The sequence below is a fragment of the Elgaria multicarinata genome, chromosome 2 (genome assembly GCF_023053635.1).
Source record: "Elgaria multicarinata webbii isolate HBS135686 ecotype San Diego chromosome 2, rElgMul1.1.pri, whole genome shotgun sequence".
Lineage (NCBI taxonomy): Eukaryota > Metazoa > Chordata > Lepidosauria > Squamata > Anguidae > Elgaria > Elgaria multicarinata.
This window is the reverse complement of record NC_086172.1, coordinates 33,264,923-33,287,124: the sequence shown is the minus strand read 5'-3', so window position 1 is coordinate 33,287,124 and position 22,202 is coordinate 33,264,923. Positions and strand designations below refer to the sequence as shown.

The following is a 22,202-nucleotide window of genomic DNA, read 5'->3' as shown; positions in this document are numbered from 1 at the left end:
AATACACAATCCTTCAAATGGTTGCCTGTGGTGAATAATAATTGCCAAAGGTGACCAAACAAGGTAGTTTTTGTAAACTAGAACAGAGTTGGCTTTTTCTTCTTCTCTCTTTTAGGAAATAGATACACTGCAAATAACATCAGAGGTATGCATGATGGAGAAGTAAAAATTAATAAATACATGCAAAGCTAGTAACTTTTCTAGACTTATTTGCAAAGTCAGTCTGATCTTCCTGATAGTAGCTAGTTACTTTGGATAATTGGGCAATACCAAGGATGCCCAGTTCTGTATCAAACGTAAGGCCGGCAAGAATTACACTGTGTAATTATACATGAAGGAACGCACCCGGAATAAAGTTTATCCTTATTTTTATTCTGAATGTACGCACATACTGAAATTTGACAATATCCTAACTTAACCAACATCTTGCTGAACTTGTACGAAACATACGAAATTGGTTTAACCAAATTGGCTCTTAGTCAATTTTCATTGTGTGGCTGTTCCCATGTGCTAAACTCTATGTGTGTGTGTGAAGTCCAACCCATATGGAGAGCACTAAATTGGGGAAGCTGCTTTAAGGTGCCATAAGACTCTTTGATGTCCATATATAATTATAATTATCTCTGGCCCTTTCTACACCTAAGAGTTATCCCAGGAAAATGGAAGGATCATCCCTGCCTGCTTCTGGGGTCCCGTGTGTGGCATTTAGATGCACAGGAACGATCCAGGGTGAAAAGGTAGGTGTAGAAAAGGCCTCTCTCTCTCTCTCTCTCTCTCTCTCTCTCTTTTTTTTTTTTTTTATGGGTATATAATACTTACCTTTGGACCATCAGGGCCTTGACCTCCAGCCATGCCCTTTTCTCCTTGAATACCATGTGCTCCTGGATTTCCTCTTTCACCTGGATTGCCACGTTCTCCCTAGAAAAAGACAAATTGGAAATAACCTGGTGACTGTGGATGTGCACCCAGTAGGTGAATGGGAGATCACCTCGGGAATAGCCATGAGCAACATGGAGGATGACCGGCATAGAATTGTGTCAAACAATTGAAGCATAGCGGCAAATAAACAGTGACAATCTGAAAATAAAATGCGTTCCAAGATCCTGGACTGAATACAGTAGCACTGAAATGAACAATAAAAGATTCCAAAGATTCCAAATGAATGGCGTTGAAGCCTACTTCTTTAGTTTTCAAAGGAGCAAAACTTGGTTTTTGCCTGCCATGTTGCACTGGAAGAAGGAAACAGTGCCCCAGGCCACATTTCAAAATCAAAATCAACTTATGATGTCTGAAGCTTGTCATTTTGAGAGTTCTGCAGTACAGTGTTTCCATTTATGTGATTTAGATTCCAGCTTTAGATATCCAAAATGATTTGGACATTTGCTATGAAGTGCCACTAATTAAAGGACAAAACTTACCCTTGGACCTAAAGGACCTGAAGATCCACCATCACCAGGAACTCCCTGTGGGAAGGAAAAAAGGAAATTAAGCATTACTACTACAGGTTCCACATACAGAAAATCCAGGGGAAGCCTTTCTTTCAACTAAACTTTATTAGGGTCACTATAAATGCATAGAGCTGTATCCAGTCACAGTAGTAGCGCTAATAATGCCACACTAGCATAAACCACATTAGCATTGTCATTAGCACTTGCTAGGCAAAGGGGGGAAACAGCAGTTTGCATCAAAATTCATGGCAAATGGGCATGTTTTCTCTTTGCGCTAATGACATTATTGTAGCATTAGTTTACAGCAGCACTGTGACAGCATTGGATACTGCCCATAGTTTTGAAGTGAAATTGTCCATAGTGAAGAAGAAGAAAATATACCAGTCCAGAAAAGGACTAGGAACTTGTTGCTGCTCCAATCACAGTCTACTTCAGGTCCCATTAGATGTTACAGCAACAGCATGGGAGCTGATACTCTGTGTACTCATCCCATAGTGCTGCTGTAATCTTTAAAGGCATGCAAACACATGCTGGAAGCCATTTGCATCAGCTCCTTAGTAGACCCTTGTCACTCATCTAGGATCAAGGGAGACAATGGCCTGGAAAAGCCCCATGTAGTTGGCCCTGTCCATGTGGTTGCAGGCCTTTCATTTATAGCAGCGCTATAAATATATTGCATTAAATATAAGCATTCAAAGGGCACCTTCCTCTCTAAATAACTCATTCCCTCTGCCATAGTAACATTTCTGTACAGTCAATTAGGCTGCACCTCTGTCATTCCCTTGAGCCAGGAACCTCAGGAACAGCTGTGAGTTACATTGCTCCTCAAAACCAAGAGGCGGTATGATTCAGCACCAACATTGCCCTAACAGCTTTCCAGAAGCATAGGGTGCAATCAGATGTAAACTCAAGAGATATAAACATAAGACGAATCCAGCAGAATAAGATCAAGGCCAGTCTCGTCCAGGTTTTGGTTTCTTACAGCACCCAGGAGGATGTTTCTTGAGAATCTAGAGCCTACTTCTGTGCATCGGACCCCCCTTCTTATCTCCGAACACATATGTGGAGATAAGAGAGGGATCCCTCTCTCCACCTTCCCACAAAGGTATGGTTGAGGCTTGGGGAGGGGCTCAGAGAGGGGAGTGGGCAGAGCCACAGAAGGAGTCCAAACTTCCTTGGACAAGATGGGCAGTCTCCATGGGATGGAAGTTGCCCTCCCCTGCTGCACAGGAGTGAAGATGAAGTGGGGGGAATCTCCCTGCCTGGAAAAGAAAGCAAGTCAGACTTTCCCTATGTAAACACTCTGGGTGCTACAATGCAGGTGGCTGTCAAGAAGCCAGGGAGGGAGAGCAAAGGGCTTCTCGGTGCACCACCAACTACAGAGAGAAGCAGCTACTTATAACAAGCAAGGGGAGAAATGGCAGCCAGGTTGAGACTCTGTGGGGGTTCTTCTCTAAAAGTGATTCCCTCCCACAGCCAGATTGATTCCTGCCTCAACCTGCCCCAAGCAAAAGGCACTGTCAGGTATCGAGAAAGAGGAAGCAGAAAAGGCCTCAAAAAGAAAGAAAGAAAGAAAGAAAGAAAGAAAGAAAGAAAGAAAGATGTACACCTGAGGTGATTTGTGCTGCTGCTCCATTCGTTGGAAATAAATAAATTCATATTTTGCGTAGTCAGAGAAAAGACAAAAGAAATGCAGTAAAACCCTGATATACTTTGGGTTGTGAAATGGGTTGGTAATGTCCTGTAAAAACTGAGTGAACAAATGATAGTTAGTGTGGATCCAGCAAGGACTGCCAGGCTGAGGACTCATAGCGCTACCAGTAAGAAGGTATTACGTAGCTATTCTGTCTTTTCTTTCTTAATGAATTTCCAGTCGAGAGGGGAGGGGAAGCAGAAGTGGTGGGAAAACATGGAAGAGTTACGAATGGAAGACAAAGACGTCTGGACAGATACATACACACACACATACACACACTGTAAAATTCTATGGATGACGCAGAGCAACGGCGTGAGAGAATTCTTATCTGGAAGCACCTCAAGTTAATTACATATCGGCAGGTCACCCAAGTCTCTGCTGCTCAGCTCTTTCTGGGAAAGCAGCTGTGGTAACATGGGTCAGTTGTTCACATTGCAAACATGGGAAATATAACAATACAACAAACAGGTGAAACAACAACAATCATTTGATGAAACAAAGCAATCTTGTGAATGCCAAGTTAAAAAGCAGTTACCTCGTCACCTGGCTTTCCCCCTTCCCCTGGAGGACCTGGAAGACCAGGTAAGCCCTGAGGAGGGAAAATAAGAAGAAATGTCAGCATATAAGTTGAATAACATATTGACAGCAGTATTGCTTCTCTGGTATTTTATACTGAATATAATAGAGTAATTGACAGGACATCCAAACTAAGAAAGATGCTTGCATGCAGTAATAGTGGTAGAGAAGATCAACCCCATGACATATCAGGCTGAAGGACCTGCTCCATTTGTAGTCAAGTGCCTCCTCCCCACAAGGATAGGAAAGTTTATTATAGGTCTGCACACTTCAACCAGTTTAATAATTTTAAACGTTTAGCTGATTGATCAGTGAATGTCAGTTTTAATGAACGAGGGAAATTTGAATTGGGCTGTGATTTAAGGGCACCCTTTTTTTTGAGGCTATTTTGGTTCCATGGGAAAGAAAAATGAAAAGAAAAAAAATGGCCCTTTATTCAAGAAAGTCTTTAATCGATTGACAACAATAAAATCCTGCATGGTTTGAGGCCACCTCCTTTCCTATATCTCACTGCAATATCTATGATAAGTTAACAGTCCTTCTAGGTCAAGGGTAGGAGACACCCCCAGACAGAGAGAAAGAGAGAGAGAGGGAAAAGCTGCTTCGAGCACTACATAGCACCAAAAAGTCAAATGTTCTTTGTTTGCAAGTTAGATTTGACACTTTTAGGGCTCCCCTGCTCATCCCCTGCTCATAGCTGCCCTAAAATGGTCAAATTTCACTTGTAAACTTGACCATTTTGGAGCCCCATAGCGCTCAGATGCCATTTTTTCATGTGTGTGTGTATATGTGTATGTGTTATAAATTCATTTTTCAGGAGACTATGGCTTGCGCTGGGGTCGGGGAGCATCCAGGGTGTGAAAATGGCCACAGGGCCTCCCAAAGCTGCCCACCCCTGTTCTAGTTAAGGAATGGGGAAACCCAGGGCTACATCTCTCCACTGTGAATATTTCCCTTCTTGGAGAATTCCTGATATCTTTTGGAAGTGACTGAGACCTTCGTGGTGCACTCACAGTGACTGGGGTTAAGCAAGCATGCGGTTGTTGTAGGACATACTCTGCTAGTGAATATTTTATGCTGTTCCTTTTATTCAGTGCAATATGTGCCCTGAGGCCTTAAGATGGTTGAACTGAAAATAAATATGGCAAACACTACTCACCTGAAAGCCTGTAGGACCTGGGGGACCTTGTTCTCCTCTTTCTCCTGCTGGTCCCTAATGCAAACAAACAACATTAATTGTATTCAATAGTACCATGTCAACTTATATCTTCATATACTTTTCCTGAATGTGCTAATACCAGCAAAGAGTTTGTGCTAATTGTTTCTCATACCTTATTTCACTGGACCTTGTAAGCAATTTAGCCAACAACAGAGATGGTTTTAACACTTAAGTTAGTTTGACTCACTGCTGTATTCATTTATCTTTCATTCTAATCCATATGATTTCAAGCATTCAGTGTGGCTAAAAGAAATGGCAGAGAACAGTTTCTTTAAGATGTCCTTTGCTCCGAATAAATTGTTTACTACAAGTCAGGGTTGAATAGCAGGAACAAAATAAGACATCTGGACACTCTGCAGTGAGGTCCAGTTCTCCTGATACTGAAAACAAACACATCTTTTTTGACAATGTTTCAAAGGTGGGGAAAATCTTTTCCCTTTTAATAGTTTGCCAGTGCAATCATAGAATAGTAGAGTTGGAAGGGGCCTATAAGGCCATCGAGTCCAATCCCCTGCTCAATGCAAGAATCCACCTTAAAGCATCCCTGACAGATAGTTGTCCAGCTGCCTCTTGAATGCCTCTAGTATGGGAGAGCATACAACCTTGCTAGGTAACTGGTTCCATTGTTGTACTGCTCTAAAAGTCAGGAAGTTTTTCCTGATGTCCAGCCGGAATCTGGCCTTCTGTAACCTGAGCCCATTATTCCGTGTCCTACACTCTGGGATGGTCGAGAAGAGATCCTGGCCCTCCTCTGTGTGTGTGTGTGTGTGTGTGTGTGTATCCATATAGGTTTGCAGCCTTAATATATTGTATTATAGGATATGTCTAAAACAGACATTTCTCTGTGGATTAATTAAAGTCACGATCCTTTAAGAATAGAACGGGTTGCACATCTTTCTGCTGCTTTTACCTTTCAATTCCTCTATCAGTCATTGTGTGCCCTCCTATGACTTTCTACTCCACCTTATGCTACACGTATATCTGCACGTATATCTGTACTCACGTATATCTGTACTCACGTATATCTGTACTCATGCATGCCCAGTCCCATTATCCTTATACACTTTTTTAAAAATGAAAGTGGCAGAGATATGAACGTACATCCGTAGAGATGAATGGGGGAGTAGCTCAGATCAAACCAATCAAGTTCTAAATGCCTTGTTTCAGTGGCATTCTTACTTATGCAAAGCATTCGTATTGGATATTAGTAATGGACCCCAGAGTAAGTGAGATGGATAATTTTGTTTGGTGACTTACATGTGGACCAAGAGGACCAGCAGGGCCAACTTCACCATCTTTACCAGGAGCTCCCTAAAATGACATCACAAAAGAAGGTTGGTTTGGTAATCACACATGCATAAGGAAATACTGTGGTCCTCAGGTAAATAAAAAATATATTAAAGTACTCACTCTCTGCCCTGGAACACCAGCATTGCCTGCTTCTCCAGGTTTCCCAGGATCCCCCTGTATTATGCCCCAAAAAGAAAAATATGTTATTTATCTTACATTATTATTTTCAGCTAAAATATAGCCAACCTGATGAGTAAGAGCAAACTATTAGGGTAGCATCCAATGTCAGTCCTACATAGGGTAGACCCATTGAAATGAATGACACTTAAATGAGCCACAGCTAACTTAAGTCTCATTCATTTCAGTGGGTCTACTCTGCATAGGACTAACAACGAATACTACTCTTTGACATAATACTTACACTACCACCTTTTGGCCCAGGGAGGCCCATGCTGCCTGGCTGCCCTCTAATTCCTATTGGACCGGCTGGGCCTGGTCGACCATCCTCGCCTGGAGCACCCTATAGGAAACATCAACATGTAATGCTGAATATTAAAAACATTTGGTCCAATTTCCTATATATATGAAAATCATGTGTAATTTGGTTTCAGAACCATACCATAAATCAGTGGCTGATGGGTCTTTAGAGAACCAAAAAGCCAAAATGATCTACCGAATGAGAATTCAGTTACTTGTTCAGTGAAAGCCATGCAGTTGATCAGGAAATGTCAGGCTTGGTTTTTATACCTTCATAACATAGGTCAGTCTAATAGCCCCAAAGACACCTATTCTCATACTAGGCGGAGCACGTTTCAGCTGCTCAGTCCCATCCCATTGTCTCGGGGGATTTTGGTGGGAGATGCTGCCTGGTAAGACTCCAGGGAAGAACAAAGATGAGGGCAGAAATGATCCTGGTTCCATATAGAACCTATTCCTATAATACAGGGAATTTTGGAAACGGTCTTGGGAGCCAAATTCTAGTGATGGATGAGGGCAAAGGGATCAGGATCAAATACCAAAATTATCAGCATATTTTAGCTTGAAGTTCTTACAGCCAGCAATTAAGCGTTAAGTGAGGCATTTCAACCTTTAAGAATGGAGATGGTGGGGGAACGGTGCAAAAGCAGGAAAACCACCAAATGGTTAAGGAAGACATTTAAGGGAGTTAATGGCATGGCTGGGAAAAGGGGAACCCCATAGGTTGAACGCCTGGGACCCTAGGAGGGCTTGTTTTAGCCCATGGGCCTGAGGTTCCTCACCCCCTGCTGTAATAAATAAGAGTGGGCCCATTCAGAAGACACCTTAAACTATAGCTTTAACCATGGTGGTTAAGCCAGAAAGCCAGGCTGTGTTCAGGAAACACCATAAACCACAGCTTTTCTTTTTCCTAAAGCTTTTAAAACTTGATTTTGTTCTGACTTTATACTGTTAGTTTTACCCTACCCAGTGCCTGTTTACCCTACCCTGTGCCTGTTTGCTTTCTCTTCCCCTCCTTATTGTTTTATTATAGTTTTATTAGAATGTAAGCCTATGCGGCAGGGTCTTGCTATTTACTGTTTTACTCTGTACAGCACCATGTACATTGATGGTGCTATATAAATAAATTAATAATAATAATAATAATAATAATAATAATAATAATAACCATAGTAAATAAGCCTTTTTGCTTTATTCACAGTGGTTAAAGCCATGGTTTAAGGTGTCTTCTGAACACAGCTTGGCTTTCTGGCTTAACCACCATGGTTAAAGCCATGGTTTAAGATGTCTTCTGAACAGGGCCACTGTGATTTTACTTTGAGAATCTTTTGTAACTTGCTTTGGGAGCCTCTCTGAATTATATAATTTATTTATTTATTATTATTTATTTATTGCATTTCTATACCGCCCAATAGCCGAAGCTCTCTGAGCGGTTTACAAAATTGGGACATAAATATTCTAAATACTTACATGTATACACACATACATACATCCTCTAGTCCCTACACCATTACTATTATTTTAACAATGATTAAGGACCAATAGTGTTTTAGGAGTATAGAGGACACAGCCTTGGCAGGTGTATCTTATGATTTGTGTCCACAATCTAAAGATCAGGAGAGGGGATGCATTCATCCAATAGCTATACGAGAATATGCTGAGTCGCACCTTTATAGTAAAGTAGACACATAAAGTAAGTGTGGCAAGCATGTATCTGAAACAAGGGAGGTGGGGGTAGCTAATGGAATGACCTCATGATTATCATTCCCCTTGCAAGTGGTCAGCAAATCGCTTCTGGAAACTTATGAACAATAGGCACAGAAACAGCAGCTTTGCATTGTTCTTCATTTCTAGCATTCGAAGGTCCTCGGCTTTCTATTTAGGTTGCATTTCGTTATCATCACGTTATGTTTTAAATAATAAAGAAGTAGCTGATGATTTACCCATGCTCCATGATTTTTTCTAATCCCCTTTGAAAGCCATTTAATTTAATGGCTCCCTCTCCAGCCTGTGGCAATGAATTCCGTAAGTTAATTATGCGCTTTTGAAGAAGTACTTCCTTCCCTCTGCCTCCTGAACCTGCCTGCTTTGCTCTTCCTGCTCTTCCACCCCCAGCTCAATATTTTGTTGTTTATTCGTTCAGTCGTTTCCGACTCTTCGTGACTTCATGGACCAGCCCACGCCAGAGCTTTCTGTCGGCTGTCGCCACCCCCAGCTCCCCCAAGGTCAAGTCTGTCACCTCCAGAATGTCATCCATCCATCTTGCCCTTGGTTGGCCCCTCTTCCTTTTGCCTTCCACTTTCCCTAGCATCAGCCTCTTCTATATTTTATAGTCATATATATGCCACGCGATTAGTCTGAAGACTTCACTGTAAGCAGGGCAAACTTACCAAAGGACCAGATTTTCCTTCTGGACCTGAAACACCTGGATTCCCTGTAAGACCCTATAAAATGAAATGTCAGAAATGAAAGTTAGTTTTAGCACTTGACTGTTTGATGCAACTAAACATCACATCTATTCATACGATGCATTTAGAGATTTCCATAAGCCCACTACCCCTGCTCAGCCTGTACAGCTTGAGCGGGGGAATTGGCAGTTGCGGTGGGAAGGAGGGGGAAAAAGGCCTCACATATAGGCACACGTGGGCCACACGAGACAGGGACGGGGCCACGCCTATAAAGGTCGGTCCCGCCCCGTTCTCGGCCTCTCTGGCTTTTTCGGCTCCCACTGTCCCTCCCTCCCTTTTTCTAGTATGGGACTTAGCCAGTCGCTCCCTTTGAGGGGAGGGCTGAGTAGGATTTTCTCCTTCCCATTGTTGGTGGGGAGTTTTTTTGCCTACTTCATACTGGAAATGTTATTAGGTGGGTGGATAAATAGGTTGATTTGTTGGCGGGGTGTGCGGGAATTTAATATAGCAGAGCAGGGACGGTAACCACTCTCGCACCTTCTGGTGATTGGCATGTCCGGAGCTCCTGCTCCTCGTGAGTTTTACAGCTCCCGTGTCAGGATACGGTATGCCTTTGAAGATCCTCCTGCCTCATCTACTCAGAGATCTACGGCTTTGAGTGGGGATGACGTAGGGTGGTCTCTCCACACTCTCAAAGTGTCTTATAAGAGAGGGGCCGGGTTTACCCGACTCCTAGCTTATGAGAGTGGCTCGCCCATAATGCCAGGCAAGTTGCCTGAGGAAAGGACGTATAGATTCCCGCACTTTTCACATGCAGATCCAGGAGGGGTTGAATATCCCTTATTGTTAAACAAAAAGGCCCTAGTTTATCCCAAACTCTGGTGTCCGTGTCTTTATTCCATGCTTCCTCCTCCACTCGCAATATTGCCAAAATGTTTTTCCTACAACTGTTGCCTACTGCTGTTTCATTCATTTTGACCTATATGAAGATTAACATTCATATTGCCCTCCAAACAGCTCCACAGGCTGGACAGATTTTTTTAAAATCTAGTCTTTTATGTCTATATCATGTCCCCTGTTCTCCCGCAAACATTCCTAGTGAAACAATTCAGTGAAATGCCTAATAAATGTTACCAGCAAAAATGCTGGTATGCCCTCTCAAAACCATTGAGATGTTCGACTTTCTGGATTGACCATTGTCTCTTGGAAGTATTAAATCTGGACAAGTGTGTCTCACAATTTTCTTACCCTGGCGCCCGGTAGGCCAGGTTCGCCAGTGCGACCAGGATCACCTTGGCTTCCTTTAGGGCCAGAAGCCCCTGCCGAACCACGCTCTCCTTGAGATCCCTGCAAATAGAATCAAAATAATTTACTTTATTTATTTTATTACATTTATATACCACCCCATAGCCGAAGCTCTCTGGGCAGTTTACAGAAGTTAAAAACAGTGAACATTAAAAACAAGTATACAAAATTTAAAACCATCAAGAACATAAAAACAACAATATCCTTTTAAAACAACTATTCTGGGGGCAATTATTTACAAACAACTCAGCATATGTTGTTAACTACCTGGGAAAAGAGAAAAGTCTTAACCTGGTGCCAAAAAGATAACAATGTTGGTGCTGTGCGAGCCTCGTCAGGGAGATCATTCCATAATTGGAATGATCCCTTGTTGCCCTCTCCCTTGTTGCCATCCTCCGAGCTTCCGTCAAAGTAGGCATTCGGAGGAGGACCTTAGATGTTGAGCGCAGTGTATGGGTAGGTTCATGTCGGGAGAGGCGTTCAGTCAGGTATTGTGGTCCCAAGCTGTGTAAGGCTTTTTAGGTTAAAACCAGCACCTTGAATTGGGCTTGGAAACATACAGGCAGCCAATGCAAGTGGGCCAGAGTCCGTCTTATATGTTTGAACCTTCTGGTTCCAGTTAACAATCTGACCGCTGCATTTTGCACAAGCTGCAGCTTCTGAACCATCAGTGCTGGTTCAGCCATAAGTAAAAGGAGGTGTTAACGTATATGCCACTAGAAGTTGTTTCTGTAAGTCATCTCCGAATTAGCCCATAAGAGGTTTTGCAAAATAATTCATAATTTGTTTCAAATGGTTTCATTTTCCTTAGAGAGAAAAATCCTATCAGCCAATACTTCAGCAGGATGAAAGCATCTCGAAGCAAAATAAAATAGTACAGTTTTCAGAGCAAATGTCTATAAACCCTAACATATCCATCGTTAAATCTCCAGTTATTCCTTTTCCCACCAGTTGTGGAAGACTACGGGAGATTATTATTATTATTATTATTATTATTATTATTATTATTATTATTTATATAGCACCATCAGTGTACATGGTGCTGTACAGAGTAAAACAGTAAATAGCAAGACCCTGCCGCATAGGCTTATAGTCTAATAAAATCATAGTAAAACAATAAGGAGGGGAAGAGAATGCAAACAGGTACAGGGTAGGGTAAGCAGGCACAGGGTAGGGTAAAACTAACAGTAGAAAGTAACAGTAGAAGTCTGCACAACATCAAGTTTTAAAAGCTTTAGGAAAAAGAAAAGTTTTTAGTTGAGCTTTATTAAAAGGGGCCTGGTTGAGCAGGGGAGCAGGGGACTGAGACATTTCTATTGATCCTGCCTCTTATTTCGATTTCCCATTTCCATATATCTGTAATATTGTCAGTAATATTTATGAAGGTCTTGATGGTGATGTCAACTTACCTTTGGACCCGGCAAGCCATCAGAACCTGGAAAGCCACGATTTCCGGGAGGACCCTATGGAATCAAAGGTATGCTTTTGATCATCATCATTATTATTTATTTATTATTATTATTATTATTATTATTATTATTATTATTATTATTATTATTATTTAAAGGAATAGTTTACATATAGCATGCAAACCTACATTCATGGAGATTCGCTGATCACATGTAATTTGACAGTTTCAAAGCTCCATGATGATTGTTCCCAAAAATCAATTACCCTTTCCAAGTTAATACAAAAGTTATTTATGTCCATAGCCTTATCTCTTAAACATCTAATTTTCATGTATATAAAATCTTCCAGTATATTTCTAGTATAAACAAACTTTTATGTAGCCATGTTTTGTGATCAGGTACGTTATTTGCTTTTCAGAGAGATCGTACCACAACCTTTGCTGCTACTCACAAATTTGTGACAAAGCCTCTCTCTTTTGCTCTTACAGCATCTAATTATTCAGACACAGCTACTACTGGTTCCCTTCTAATGTTCTGAACTTACTAGGCTCACAGTGTTAGGGAAGCTGACTTCCAAGTTCATAGCTAGAGGAAGAAGGGCATGTACATATGTATGGATGTATGAGAACTTGGTTTCAGTTAGTTTTGATCAGGATTTACCCAGTTTCACCTCCAAGAGTGAACCAGACTTGAATGCAATCTGCTGCCGAAGTCCATACATTTCCAAGCTTGGAATGTGATTTATGGACCAAAAAAGAGGGTTTTTGAAAGCATGCGTACGTTTGAAAAATGTGCATGAAAAATGCATCCATCAGAAAAATACAGACAAACATGCTTCAATCATTTGATGCGTACACTTGGAAAAACCTGCATGGAAATCTCCATGGATTTTCGTGCAAAAAAAAAATACATTATTTTTCAACTGAATTATTTACGTGTCAACAAAATGTCTTATTTCAGAAAGTTTATTGACGTTAAACCATGTTGCAAATGTGAAAGTCATAGAGATATTTACAAATCAGCTACATCATTTAGCATGTTTGGTTAAACATTTCTTTAAAAAAAAACAGGAACAGAATGTTCTACATTCATCTTCTTCTCCACTAAAAAAAAAAATGGAACCTCTTTGGCAAACAAAATGGCAGAATTCACATGCTGTTCTTTACCCACATTTGTGAAAACTGAGATCTTTATCCCAAGCCATTTTGTCATTTAAAGAAAATTGATAATAAAAACTTTATTTGATGTGATATAGAGTTAAATCACATTTATCAGGACCTGTTTTTAGTAGGAGAGAGAGAACTGTTTAGGGTTTGCAATGACAGGCATAGTTTGCTTGTTTTTTTCACTTTGGGAAGTTCAAGATTAATCCTGTCATTAGGCAGCATGAAGCAACCCATTATAAACAGCAGATTCAGGAATATTGTAAGAAGAAATTGTCATTTAATCTTTTTTTATTGTGTTGTATCCAAATGTTGCCTTTAACAAAAGGGCTCCTTCCACAGAAGGCTTTTGATGCCACCAATGGAATAAACAAACAGTTACTTTTAGGGATGTTGGTTAGGGAAATCTGCAACAGATTCAAATGAATTGAGATTTCTGTGAATCCATCCCATAAATTCTACAGCAGACTGTTTTTTTCTGAGTCATATGGATTCTGCAGGCCAGTTTTCCTTTTTTTTATTTCCGGGAATTGTACGCAAATTGAGTCATACAAAAATATCCCTACAACCACCCTCCCCCCCAAAAAACCAACCAAAAATGTACATTTTCCCCCATAGGCAAAAGTGTAAAAATGCAGATGGGGGGGTGGGTGCGCATTTTTCACTTTTTTCACTTTTTGTAGATTTGCAGAAATTCACATTGATGAATGTGCAAGTACACATTAGCACTAATGCGAATTAGTGCAAGCAGAACGGGATTCTTATTTTAAAAAATCTGATGCCATCATTGAACAGACAACAGAACAAAAGATTCCTGACAATATTCAAAATACAGATGGGATGGATTTAACAAAATCTCTACATCCCTAGTTTGGTTTGCTAATTCCCCTGGCCCCCTGCAATTCCTTGCACCCTCCAAAAGAGTTCTCTAACCCTCCAGAGCAGATTTTTGGAGGATGCATGAAGCTGCCCAAAAATCAGCTGGAGTTACCTCCCCAACGTTCCAGTGCTGGAAGTGAAGTCTGGATCGAAGACTTCATATTTTTACCATTCTATATGGACACTATTGGACAGAGCTGGCCAAAACAACACTACTGATATGTCTTCTTCTTCTTCTTCTTCCTGTTATCCTTACCCTTTCTCCCACAGGTCCAAGAGGGCCGACTGATCCTGCGTCACCACGGGGACCTCTTTTCCCTTCTTCGCCAACAGGACCAATTGGACCCTGAGGGCCATGTGGACCCTAGTGAAAAATAGCCACATTTGTAAAATACTTGCAGATGTCATGTATCCATTCACACGAAGACATGCACTCATTCTCCAACAACACAGATAGCAATGGGTATCTCTAAACACAGCTATTCCTTTTTCTGTGTTCATCATCAGTTAATGTTTCATGAAAAGGGATGCCTGGATGGACAGCAGTTCTGTAAACCTTGCCATAAAATTGTTTGTTTTGTAGCATAAATTCTAACATTTCATAGCAAATTCTGGAGCCCTGGCCAGACTGCATTCAGGAGAATTTATTCTATAATTATTCATTCATATGATGTATACATAAACTCTCATTCTAGAAAGAAGGATGTTTGTGTATACAAACTTAAGCTGTGTTTTTCAAACTCAGTGCATCATATATCAAATGAATAGAAAACATTTGTAAAGAATGGGTGCCAGTTCTTAAACCCTTCCACGCATAAACTGTTCCCGATAGGACAGCTCCAACTACATTGGTTTGGAGGTTAATTAACTCTTGATAGTCAAACCGTGACACAGAGTATCTCCATGCAACTGAGAGTAATGGTGAACAGAATGTTGGACTTGGACTGAACGTTGGTCCTGGGTTCAAATTCCTGTTCCCAAACACAAGGATCAGAGTGGTCTTGGACAAGCCACTCTCAACCCAACCAGCTTCACAAGGATGATCCTGCATAGGCTACCCTCAGATCCTTGGAAGAAGAGTGAAATACAAATAAGATATATAGATAAATTGTTCTGGGATCTGAAAGAAAAAGTGACCTGCCCTAACAGCTACCAGTGCCTCTGATTTGCAGAATCATTATTCAGCACATCTGAAACAGATTCTAGCCAAATCAGGGAACCAGCAAATGCTAATATGGATCATTTTTCATTGACACCAGAAAGAGCTTTAGATTTGGTTCAATGCATCCCCTATTGGGGATCCCAAGTGGCTATTAACTTTATATAGTATTTTACCTGACTATCATTTTGCTACTGTAAATAGAGGTTGATGATGAGAAGCTATTGCATACAAGTGAAATAGTGCAACATACATTAATGAAAGATTCACAACTAAGGCTGATTAACACTCAGCCAAATCCTGAGCTCATTTATTCAGGAGTAAGTTCTATTCAGCCACATCACATCTTTTATACCCAAGGCCTTCTTTGTAGTGTCCCTGGATCTTAGTCTTGTAGAAACATCACAAGCTTGTCCATAAATTTTATCTCTTCCATTAATCTTGTTTCCTTCATTATCCTCTTCTTTATGGAATAATTTGAAACTCTATTATGTCCCACGGGAAGTTTGTGTCTTGCCTTCTGGGTCCTAATGCCCAATGTGTTCTCTCCATGTCCTCGGTCTCCATTTTACAAGAAGGTATTAATTCTGTGAGCCATTTTACTAAAAAAAATCTTTAACAGAATTGATGTATATAGTGTATTGATGCGTATAGTTTTATGTTCTTTGTTTTGTTTTGTTTTTTTAGTTCAGTGTATAATACCATATTTCTTCGATTCTAAGACGCCATCGATTGTAAGGCGCACACTAATTTCAGTACCACTAACAGAAAAAAAGCTTTGATTCTAAGAAATAATAAACGCACCTGCGATTCTAAGATGCACCCCGTTTTTAGAGATATTTATATGGGGAAAAAAGTGTGTCTTAGAATTGAAGAAATACAGTATATATATACAGCCAAGGCCTTCTTCAGCCTTTACTGGCAGGTGAAATGTGCAATACAGCAGCAAATTATAATAATGTAGTGTTGTAATTTATTTCTATTACGAACTATTTGTTCTGCAGGTAAAATCCTATTTTTTTAATACTGTAGGGAAAGCACAAGTTACTGGTGCCTTTCAAGTTATAACGATACTTAGCAACCATTTTTCTGATTATGTGATGTTGTTGTTTTAAACCAGCCTTTCTCAAGCTGGGGCGCTCCAGATGTGTTGGACTGCATCTCCCAGAATGCCCAGCTGGCTGGGGCATTCTGGGAGTTGTAGTCCAACACATCTGGAGCGCCTCAGGTTGAGAAAGGCTGTTTTAAATCTTGCAAGCATCCCCTTAAGCAGAGAGGAATCCTTAAAGCCAAAAAGTTTTCAAGATCATGTTTAATATTGTTTCCTTAAAACCAATTTTTTTTGCATTTCTTTGTTTTAAGATAAAATCAATGAAAAGAAGGTGAGGGGAAGAACCATTTAAAAAAGACTGTGAAACAAAGTCATAAAGGCTCCAGTGGCATGTTAAGAGATGGAAACGAATATGACGAAACAAAGAAAAGGAAATATGCTGTTTTGAAGAAAAAAAACAAATTTGAAGTACGGTTTCTGAATATTGTATTTTCAAGACTTACAGGTTCACCTTTGGGACCTGCTTCTCCTTTGAATCCTGGAACACCAGGGTCTCCCTGAAATACATATCATCCATTAAAACAATGATCGATGATGCAGGATTTGCCAAACCTGATAAGAAGTACAAGGACAGCTGTGAATTATTATACTTTGTATCTGCTGAGATGCTCTGTACGCAAGCTATTCTTAAGGGCACAGTGACAAAAACATTGCAGCTGAAGCACTGCTGTAGGAATTTCATGGTGTATCTAAAGTTTTCCAGTTTAAGGCTGAGATCCAATTCACAGCTTTTATGCTGTTTAACGCTCTAGCAAATATATCTCAGACATTCTGTGGGGTGAGGTCCCCCAAAGTAAACAAGCTGCTGTTTCAGCACAGAATTTGGGCTGCTATAAGCAATCCCTAAAAAAGAGCCCAAAGAACAAAGAACTGACAAGAGCCATCTGGAATATTAGATCCTCTGAGTGTAGCTGCCCCCAGCTGGTGAACCACAGCACACAAAGGCTTTGGCTTCACCCGTCCAGGCCCTCTCAAACAGGAAGGGCTATAAGAGGCTTCCTCTTTGAACTTTGCCTGAGAAACAATAGTCTTCGTGGCGCTGGTGGATTTCAGTGCATTCTTCAGCTGTGTCTCCTGGCTTAGTCCCTCAGATCTGACTCCCCAGCACACGGATGGGCAACGCATGGCCCATAAACAAGCTAATTTGACTCTTTTACAAGGGATTCAAAACTGACCTCTGGACCCGCCCCAAAGTTGCCCACCCATGCCCTAGCATAACATTTGGTTTCTGGTTTCAAGCTCCTCACTGACTGCTGCCGATGGCTCAGCCCTGACAGGAATACACCTAAGAATAACAAGAATCAGTAGTTGCCTCTACGTTTTCCTCACTGATTTTGTACACTGCACTGGCATGACAAACGTTAATGTCCTCTAGAAGCTAATCTGTACTCTTTCCAGTGTGACGATGACATCATTACCATTTGTCCTCGGATGCCAGGTGGACCTGTGCTGCCTTGTGGTCCTGGAGAACCAAGTGGACCGGGCGAACCAGGTGGACCTGAAGTACCTGGAGATCCCTACAAGACAAATATATATGTTTGACAACATGCACAGAGCAGAAGACACATTCTTAAAAGGAGTACTTGTTTGTTTGAGTCAATTACTTACCGATGGCCCTTTAGTACCTGTGGAACCATCTGTACCAACAGCACCCTAAAACAGCATAATACACATAACTATGATAAGTTTCATTATACAAGTGCACTTTCTTTCAATGACAGAAAGGGCAAAACATGCAAAAGTTCAGTAGTTAGTTACCAAGAAATTACATCTCTGAACATTGGAGATTGGAGTATTCCTTACATTGAACAGACACTGGCAGCTTTAAATAAAATCAAAGGCAGTTGGGAATGGGCTAATACTTTATGGTCATGGGCCATCTGTATATCATAAACACCTACCTTTAAGCCATACAAAGAAAGTATCCTGGTTTTTATTATATTTTATATATGATTAACAAAACAAAACTGGGAAGCTAGTATGCTGCAAAGGAAAAGACCAGCCTAGTGCCATCTTTATTTCAAAAAATGCCTCTCGTCTCCAGAGATATGCTTAGAAAATAAAAATGGTGGGTGGCTGCAACTCAGCAGGCCTATTCAGACAAAACACTAAGCCGTGGTTAAGCCACTAGCCCTTTTGCAGCAAAGGGCTAGTGAGCGTGATTAAACCGTGGTTATGTAGCCACCACATGACACGCTAAGCCATAACGTTTAGCTCAAAATACTTAATCACCGTATCTTAGTGTGTCATCAGAACAGGGTCATTGTTTCATTTTGAAGGATACCCAGAGAAATTAAAAGCTATGCTGGGGGTGGTAGGGAGCATCTGGGGTGCTTAGAGGATGGGGGCCTCTCTTTGTTTCTTTGAGATTATTTGTTTGTTTCAGCATGGCATGGCATGTGTTTTACCTGTGTGCATGTGTAATTTTGCATGATCCTTCCTTGGGTTTGTGGAGTATGTGGGTACGTGATTCTCTGAGCATCACCAGGTTACCTCCTGTAGACATTTTGTCATGCTTTGTGAAGGCAAATGTGATTTGGCATTTGTGTTCAGACCCACCTCTACCTTGTACTCAGTTCCTCAGGCAAGTTATTTATCTCTGGGCCTCATCAGTTTATGTTCTTGGACATGGGTGCTGGAGGAGAAGACTGGATTTAAAAGATTTTTCTTATATTTTGGGGACAGGACCCACCTTTGCCTTGTCCTTAGGGTCTTGGGCAAATTACTTTTCTTTTAGTCTCATCACAATTTTCCTCTGCCCACCATGGCAGACATTTTGCGAATGCACCACCCTGTCCCCACGGCAGACGTTTCTGAGACTGCCCACGACAAGTTCCAAAGGTGCCCACTGACCCTAAAAGTCTGGAGATCCCATGGACTAGAGTGTGAAAGGTGATGCCACAATAAACCTGTTAGCCTTTAAGCTGCCGCAAGACTCTTGGTTGTTTTTGTTGCAACACAAACTAACATGGCTCCCCCTCTGAACATTATTACAGTAAAAGTGGATTGGGCACAACAATTTCAATTAACTGGAAGACACGGCGGGCTTTTTTAGAGTACTATCCAACGCTGCCCAAGCACAACGTAGATTTAGCACTTCAGATAGGAGCTGAAAATGAGCAGAAATACTCATTTCCAGAATGGAAGAAGTCAGTGGAGCTCACATAACAGACCTCCACAATGACTTATCCCAATCTGGAAATGAGCATTTCTGCTCATTTGGGGGCTTGCTTTATGAAGAGCTAAATACCCGTTGCACAAGCGGTGGGTCCTGCTTTTGCAATGGTATCAATGGGAACACAGCACCACTAGTGGATACTATGTGTTAATCCCCAAAAAACATACATAGGCCTACATAATGTCTACATAAACAATTTCAACGAGGCAATTACACAAGTGTCTGAGGAGACTGTATTAATACGTTCAGGATCTAATGAGCAATTATTTCTAGCCACAAAGACAAAATGAAGAAAGTACTTTCCTTTTTAATAACACCTTTAGGGAAATCTGTACAGTCATTTGGGCATCTGAGACTACATGCCGTTTACTCTGGAGTAACCTACATAATATGTATTCAATAGTACATCAGATAAATTATGGTCTGGTTCTTCCTGAATTGGTAAATGTGCATCTGGGTTGTACCACTTCAAACTACAGGCAGGAATTAATATGACTGAATGCAACCACATAAGACACAAACAAATCTCTTGAGATGGAAAACAAGATATCGGAAACAAAGGTTCTTGCTGACAGCCAGAAAACTTCTTGTTGACACGCTGGGCTTTTTGCATTTGTTTGTTTAGTGAAGGAATTCTCTTTCGGTCTATCTGTCTGTCTTCTTCTTTTTGTCTGGGTGTAACATTCAGTAATGTGAGGCCCACCTCTATTCTTGAAGTAATACCACTTCAGCTGGAATCAGGCCTCTCATGTTGTTAAGCATGTGTGGCTCACATCCTTAATATATGCAAGTCTGATGAACTTACTGGAAGGCCAGATAATCCTGCTGGACCCTGTAGGCCTGTTTCCCCTCGTTGTCCCTGTGGGCCTTCTGGACCACGTGCACCTGTTGGACCAGCTTCCCCCTGAAGTTTCACATGGGAAGAAATACATCACATATTAGAAGGAAATGCATTGTTTATTAAGGCTCCCACCAATTGAACTTCTTTTCTTTTTCTTTTAATGGGTTCTACTATTGATGCCTCTGTAACTAAACTGCAAAGATTATTGCTGGATGAGGCAGGCCCTACCATTAGGTAGAGTGAAGCAGCTACCTCAGGCAGTGGATGATGCAATGGGGGTGGCAGCAGCTGGCCCTGAGTCCCCCAAGGTAGCCTGCTGCCCTCAGGTGCAGTAGAGAATTCTGTGCCATCACCATGTTGAAGTAACATTCAACTGAGTCCGGTTGGTTTCTGTAGGTGGAACACTGAGGGGAATCTTGTCTTTCACTTCAGGCCACGAAATGTCTTGCGCCCTGTCACTGGATCATATCGAGATTCCATCCATTCCTCTATCCAGTCTCTGGGCTTCATGTCTACCACGTGCTATACACGTTCACTCATCGGTTTCTCAATTTTGAATTGTATTGGATTGTTGCTTTGTAGCTACATTTTTATTTTTAATAGAAAATCTCATTACATTTTCTACATAGGGTGAGTTCAACATATGAGACTCAGCATAATCGATAAACTACTGGTGGTGTATCTACCACATTTATTAAAAATATTCAAATCATGCCAATTATATGCAACTAATATGTAAAATAGCAGGAAGTACATCATATATGTCTGATGTGACCTTAGTGGAATTTTGTATCATTCGATTGGTTTATAAAACTGAGGAACTTGCCTCATATAATAATCATAATCATAATCCAGAAACCTCTTTCTTTTCCTTGTCTTTCCTTCCATTTGACTGTTTCCTTGGACTGGTTTTATTTCCCAAGCGTTAAAGGGGATTATTATTTAATCCCTTACATTACTGCATTGGTTAATGTTAGGTTATTGTTTAGTGAGAATTGCCAGCTGTAAATGCAATATATAACATCTGCTAGACTTATTAGTCCTCATACTGTTTTTCTCTGAGGCCAGATGTTGCCAGATGTTTGCTCTGCAGAGGCTTTAAAGACTTCAGGGCAGAGACTAGTTCAGCAGCTCATCCTTCATCACCCCACACAGCTACTTCAGGATATCTTCCCTGTCACTCATATACTATAGGGAAGGAGTGATAGAAGAAAGGATGCTTTATACTAGCACCAAAGTAGAGGAGCCTAATGAGAAGTCTAAGAATAGGGATGAGTGAGAAATTTATTCCATGAAGGGTTTCTCTCTCTCTCTCTCTCTCTCCCTCCCTCCCTCTCTCTAATGGATTTACTCAATTCCGTCCTTCTGGAACCAAACATGGAGCCAAATACAATTCGCAGCTGGAAATGCATAGATGTCCAATCTTGCAATAGCGTTAATGAGACAAAAGCTGCGTTCGTTCACATGCGTGCGTTTGAAAAACACACAAAGAATGCTACGTACATTTCCAAAATGCGCACAAACGCATTTTAGTCAGTGGACGTCTGCACAAAGAAAACCCTGCATACATTTGAAAAATGTGTGTAAAAAAAGGGCATATATTTGAAAAACGTGTACAAAAATAGATACGAATGTGTGTCCAGGGCAGAGGACCTGTATGGAATCAGGATGACACAAGTTTAGTGGTGGAAAAACAAGAACACAGGGTAGACAGAGCAGCACATCCCTATCTAAGAACCTTCTTATTTATTTATTTAATTTATATCCCAATTTTTTTCCTCCAAGGAACCCAAGGTGGCATACATAATCCTCCTCCTCTCCATTTTATCCTCACAACAACAACCCTGTGAGGTAGGTTGGGCTGAGAGTCTGTGGCTGGCCCAAAGCCACCCAGTGGGTTTCCATGACCAAGTGGGGACTAGAACCCGGATCATAACACTCTAACCACTACACCACACTGGCTTTTCCCATATGGAGCTCTCAAGGACCAAGTGAGCATTTGTCTTAGATCCACCTGAAGAATCTCCAAACCTTATTAGAGCT

General features: G+C 41.1%; 1 protein-coding gene across 1 annotated transcript in view; it reads right to left on the bottom strand.

Annotated features, from left to right (window-relative positions):
* Positions 1 to 22,202, bottom strand: part of COL5A2 (collagen type V alpha 2 chain) — a 161,618-nt gene that overhangs the window by 27,906 nt on the left and 111,510 nt on the right. Inside the window, exons 19-33 of the mRNA XM_063116272.1 lie at positions 20,124 to 20,222; positions 17,749 to 17,793; positions 17,559 to 17,657; positions 16,584 to 16,637; positions 14,127 to 14,234; positions 11,829 to 11,882; positions 10,363 to 10,461; positions 9,097 to 9,150; positions 6,651 to 6,749; positions 6,350 to 6,403; positions 6,197 to 6,250; positions 4,880 to 4,933; positions 3,680 to 3,733; positions 1,419 to 1,463; positions 820 to 918 (exon numbers count right to left, since the gene is read on the bottom strand). Coding sequence (XP_062972342.1) covers positions 820 to 918; positions 1,419 to 1,463; positions 3,680 to 3,733; positions 4,880 to 4,933; positions 6,197 to 6,250; positions 6,350 to 6,403; positions 6,651 to 6,749; positions 9,097 to 9,150; positions 10,363 to 10,461; positions 11,829 to 11,882; positions 14,127 to 14,234; positions 16,584 to 16,637; positions 17,559 to 17,657; positions 17,749 to 17,793; positions 20,124 to 20,222 — 1,071 coding nt within the window. The remainder of the gene's footprint in view (positions 1 to 819; positions 919 to 1,418; positions 1,464 to 3,679; positions 3,734 to 4,879; positions 4,934 to 6,196; positions 6,251 to 6,349; positions 6,404 to 6,650; positions 6,750 to 9,096; positions 9,151 to 10,362; positions 10,462 to 11,828; positions 11,883 to 14,126; positions 14,235 to 16,583; positions 16,638 to 17,558; positions 17,658 to 17,748; positions 17,794 to 20,123; positions 20,223 to 22,202) is intronic.